The sequence below is a fragment of the Phodopus roborovskii genome, unplaced genomic scaffold (assembly GCF_943737965.1).
Source record: "Phodopus roborovskii unplaced genomic scaffold, PHOROB, whole genome shotgun sequence".
Classification (NCBI taxonomy): domain Eukaryota; kingdom Metazoa; phylum Chordata; class Mammalia; order Rodentia; family Cricetidae; genus Phodopus; species Phodopus roborovskii.
Window position 1 is genome coordinate 10,807,027 of NW_026126525.1, and position 5,511 is coordinate 10,812,537.

The 5,511-nt window shown below is 45.6% G+C and overlaps 1 protein-coding gene across 1 annotated transcript; it reads left to right on the forward strand.

Annotated features, from left to right (window-relative positions):
- On the forward strand, nucleotides 1–2,206 carry LOC127232435 (PRAME family member 8-like). Its single transcript, XM_051198579.1, is given in 4 exon segments — nucleotides 1–18; nucleotides 20–333; nucleotides 790–1,380; nucleotides 1,639–2,206. Coding segments are annotated over 4 exon segments (1,491 nt in total).
- The last annotated feature ends 3,305 nt before the right edge of the window (nucleotides 2,207–5,511 follow it).

Consider the following 5,511-nt stretch of genomic DNA (forward strand, 5'->3'; position numbering starts at 1 on the left):
ATGCTTCCCCAGGACCTTTGCGGTTTGCGACTGCAGACGCTTCATGATGAGTGTTCAGACCCCAGGCACGCTCATGAAGCAGGCAATGCAGGCTCTGCTGAGAAATGAGGACTTGGCCATCTCTGCTCTGGACCAGCTGCCCATGGAGCTCTTCCCGGCACTGTTCAAAGACGCCTTCAAAGGCAGACACACTAGGGTTGTGAAGGCAATGGTGGCAGCCTGGCCTTTCCCCTGCCTCCCTGTGGGGACACTGATGAAGACCCCCGACTTGGAATCCTTCCAGGCTGTGTTGGATGCAGTAGACATGCAGCTGGCAAGAGAGTTTCACCCCAGGTAAGCAAGAACCAAGTAGTGTAGACTGGAGCCCTTGGGTACAGGCAGACGAGACCCTGGGCTCAGGGAGAAGGGCCCTGGAAGTGGCTCAGAGGCTTCTGATGGGCTCATCGTGCAGGGAGGAGGGGCCTGGAAAGCTACTGATTCCTTGAGGTAAGGATCATGGAGCAGGGATTAGAGCTTAGAGAAGATGGGGTCAGGGTGCACTGAGCCGGTCCCTGGAATCCCACAACCACTAATAATGGGACTAGGTAGAGACAGAGTGACTGAGGGAGGGAAAGCAGTGGGGTCTACAGATGCAGCCCAGCGGGAGCTCGCATAGCACACATGCCATCCCAGGTGACTTATACCTTGGCAGGGGGGAAGAGCTGGCATTAGGGATGTGTAGTGAAGCTGCCTCGCCGACCTTGGGTCCTGTCGTCGTGTCTGCTGACACTTGACACGTTTTACCCCCAGGAGGGAGAAAATTAAGGAGCTCGACCTCAGGAAAGTACGCCATGACTTCTGGACCATATGGCCTGGAACAGAGGATGCGGACTGCTCATCAGAGACTGGGGATGAGGAGAAAGTAGTGAAGGTCCTTCCCAGATGTGCAGTGAGGCGGCGTCTAAAGGTCATAGCTGACCTCTGCCTCAGAGTCCGACTGGACGAAGAGCAAGCATATTTCCTGCAGTGGGCGCAGCGCAGGAAAGGCTCCCTGCAGCTCTGCTGTGCCAAGATGAAGATCTGGGCTCTGCCTCTACGTACTGTCAAGGACATCTTGACTGTTTTCCATCCATGGCACATTGAGGAACTGCAACTGAACATGGGCTGGGACGTGTCCACTCTGGCACGTTTTGCTCCCTACCTTGGCCACATGAGAAATCTTCGCAAACTCTCCCTGGCACGCATCTACAAGAACAAAATCCCAATTGGCAACAGGACAGAATACAGAGAAGACAAGTGTGTCAGGAAGTTGGTGTCTCAGTTCTCCAAACTGCACTGTCTGCAGCATCTCTCCTTTACTGCAGTATGTTTTCTTAGACATCACATAAAGCAGATCCTCAAGTAAGCAAGGATCGAGAGCTGGGTCAGCTACCAGAGCAAACCTTGCTCTTTAACTTTGCTTTAAGGAGTAGTGAGTGGATGGATGGTGCCTGCCTGTCACTGGGTTCAGTTATGGTGAAAGCTGGGGGTGTGGTTTCACACAGTAGACTCTGCTTCATTGTTCATATGTTCAAACTGAGCTTGGGTCATGCATCTTTCTCTTTGTGAGCCCCAGGGTACACACTCTTGGCTTGTACTAACTACTTTGTTTATCCCTAGGTGCCTGAGGAACCCCTTGGAGACTCTCTCCATCAATGGCTACCGCCTGTCACAGTCAGACTTGAATTGTTTCCCCTGTTGCCAAAGCCTGAGTCAGCTCAAACATCTGGACCTGAGAGGTATGGTCTTATGGCCTTTAGATCCTATGCCTCTCCGACTTCTGCTAGACAATGTGGCACACACTCTTCAGTCCCTGGACTTGCAGGGTTGTAGGATGGAGGACTCTCAGCTCACTGTCCTCATACCTGCCCTCAGCCGGTGCTCCCTGCTCACCAAGGTCAACTTGTACGACAACGACTTCTCTGTGCCCATCCTGAAGGACCTTTTGCTGCACACAGCCAACTTGAGCAAGATGAATGAAGAGCTTTACCCGGTGCCTGTGGACTGCTACAATGACCTTGGTTACATGATCCGTGAAAGATTCCTTCACCTTTGTTCTGAGCTCATGGATACACTCAGGGCCAAGAGGCAGCCCAAGAGGATCATCTTTGCTACAAGTAGCTGCCATAAATGTGGTGTGCGTTGTGTCTATGACCTTGGGCCCATACTTTGTTCTTGCTTGCATTAAATAGGGAACATGACTTCCAGACTTGGGTGCTCTCCCTCTGGGCTTTTCCTCAGTCCTTAGCCGCCCTGCTAGGCTCAGGGTCTAGAAAGTCTCCCTCTCATCAGGCTTCAGGGATCTACTGAACCAAGGAACTGGATTTGAAGTCGTCAGTTGTGATCTTTTTATTAACTGGGTTTTTTTTTTAAACTCTCCCTATGCCTACCCATTGCATTCTCAATTTTCTGTACGACGAAGCAGCAATAAAATACTTGTGCATCACACTTTTCTTCTGCCTTGGTATCTTTCCTAAACACGCACAGTGATGGTCCTCTGCTTAAATTCCATTAGTGTTGTCTGGCTCTCATCCCTCCAACTGATTGTAAGGACTCTGGACAGACAAAAAAACAAACAAACCAAAACAAAACAAAAAAACAAAACACAAAAAACAAAAAAAAAAAAAAAAAAAAACCAGGAATGGCTCCATGTCTACAGTAACACTATTCCAAATTGGGGAAGGTAGATACAGTTGACTGCTATTGTGTCCTTCATATCTGGGCAAGCCTGGTAAACACACACACACACACACACACACACACACACACATACACACACACACCCAGAGAGAGAGAGGCCAACCCAAAAGCCAGTGGGATGTCCAAAGTTGAATAGCACAGGCATGGAATTCTCTCTGAGGGTTCAAATTCAGTTTCCTCTACCCGCCTCAGGTAGCTCACACCTGCCTCTAATTTCAGCTCCAGATGATGGAATCTGAATGGACACCTGCATTCAACTGCATGAATCCACACCACACATTTATGCAAATGCGACTACCTACACGAAATTGAATTAAAAGCAAAGTTTACAAATGAAACTAACCTAGTTACAACAGAGGTAAACTCAGCGGTGGGTGCTTGCCTGGTGCCTGTGAGGCCCTGGGATCTGCATTCAGCTTTTCATGGTGCAAGAGTACATGGAGCGAGAAGCTGAGGGTCAGCTCAGTGCTGAACACTTGCACAGCTTGCATTTGGCTCCTGGGTTTGCTCTCCTGCACCATGGAGAATCTAAAGATGATGAGGGCTGTGACACAAAGTACTTGTAGATAAAGAGTCACACGGGTCATCTTCTGGTGTGTATCTCACATAAACAGTACTATTTAAGTGTCATCTTTCAAGTTTTAGGTTTCACATGTATTTGTTTCTTTCTTTTTTCCAAAAGCATGCCACTCACTACGTAGCCCTCACAACAATTCCTGGGTCCCCAGCTTCCTGAGATGTTCCTCACTTGACACTGCTTTCCCAGTATACAAGAGTCCTTCAGTTGGATCTGTAAAGTCTATCAAATGGGGCACAGTAGTGCTACTGTAATCCCCCCATTCTGGAGGTAAAGACAGAGAAGCAGAAAATCAGTGTCATTTTACATACATAGTGTTTCCAGCAGTTTTCCTGGCCATCCTGGTCCCACAGGGAAATACTGTATTAAATATAAAGCTGTTGGGCTGTTACTAGAGTTTCTCTTTGTAATAGCACAGGGAAATACTGTTTCTCTGGCTGGCAGCTGCCTGGCTTCTGATATCAGGGTTATCTCTCTATTTTCTCCTCTCTCAAGCCTAGATTTCTCCTCTTACTTATTCTCTTTGCCTGCCAACCCCACCTACCCCTCTCCTGCCTATCTGTTGGACACTCAGAGTTGGTAAATCAGCAATGCATCTCATCATAATTAAACCTATGCAACATAAACAAATGTAACACATTAACACATCTTTACATCATTAATAAACATAGCATAAACAAATGTAACACATCTTTGCCTAGTTAAAATAATATTCTACAACAGGGCTTTGCTGTGCTCTAGTTGTGGAGACCAATACTCTGAAAATATCTCTTCCATTCTAAAAGCCTGGGATTGTTTGCAGGGCTTCAAGTCAAAGTTAATAATACACCTTGAGTTCACTTAAGAGTTAAGACTGCCAGCCTACTGTTAACTGTTTTTTTAACCTGCCTTAAGAGAACAATGTAGTTTTAAGTTAATTGTCAATCTGAATAATTACATAATTAAACAACTAAGTTCCTATAACTTTTCAACTTTCAGTGAACTTTGTTATATGATTATGTTCAATTTCCATGCATTAAAAAGTATCTTTATTATTATCTGCACATACAACCATTATATCTGGGAAATTAAAAAAAAAAATATTTTAACTTCATAAAAAGAGAACAGTGTAACAATCACCATTACTTGCCTTGGATTTCCCATGGAACCAACTTGTAAAGCCTAGACAATCTTTTCTTTTTAATTGAGAATAAATCTTTTTTCTCCTGTAATATATCCTGATTACAGTTTCCCCTCCCACCATTCCTTCTAGATTCTCCTCCCCTCCACCCCACCCTAATCCACTGCCTTTTTTCCTCTCTTTAGAAAACAAACAGGTTTCTAAAATAAAATATAAGACAAGCAAAAGCTAACACATCGCAATGGGACAAATCAAACAAACAGGACGAAAAAGAGCCCAGGGGAGGTCAAAAGAAACTGATAGAGATGCAGAGACCCTCTCATTCACACACTCGGGAATCCCATAAAAACAGTAAATTGGAAACTGTACCATATACACAAAGGACCTATTGGGTAAAAAGACAGAAAAAAAATGTAAGTAGAAAATTTTAAACTAAGATAACTTTTTTAAAGCCTTGACTAAGTATTATTAGACAAGGAACCTTCAAAGATGCCGAGCTCCTTTTCTGCTGGCCATCTGCTGCTGGGCATGCCCCCTGCCCTTAAGAATAGTTTGTTTCCCCAATGAGACTCCCATGCAGAAAAATAAATTTTCATTGGCAAGTGGTTGTAAATTGGAGATAGTTGCTGGTCTAGGGGTAGAGGCTTTTAGCTAGAGAACCACCCTGATGCAGACCCACGCAGGCCCTGTGCATGCTGTCTTAGCCTCTGTGAGTTCAAATGTGCATTGGTCCTGCTGTGTTTAGAAAGCCTTGTTTCCTTGGTGCCCTTCATCCCCTCTGGCTCTTACAATCTTTGCACCCTGCACTTCCACAGGGTTCCTTGAGTTCTGAGTGTTCTAAGGTCTCTCTGCTTATTGTCTGGCTAAGGGTCTCTGTATTCATTCTCATCTACTGCAAGGAGGAAGCTTCTCTGATGATGACTGAGCAAGACACTGATCTATGACTATAGCAGAATGTCATTAGGAGTCATTTTACTGCTATATTCTTTTAGTAGAACAACAGTGTTTGCTTTTCCCCTAGGTCCCTGAGCTGTTTAGTGACAGGTTCTGGGTCACCCAGGCAGTGTGGGGTGAGTGGTCCTTCAGTCAAATCAGA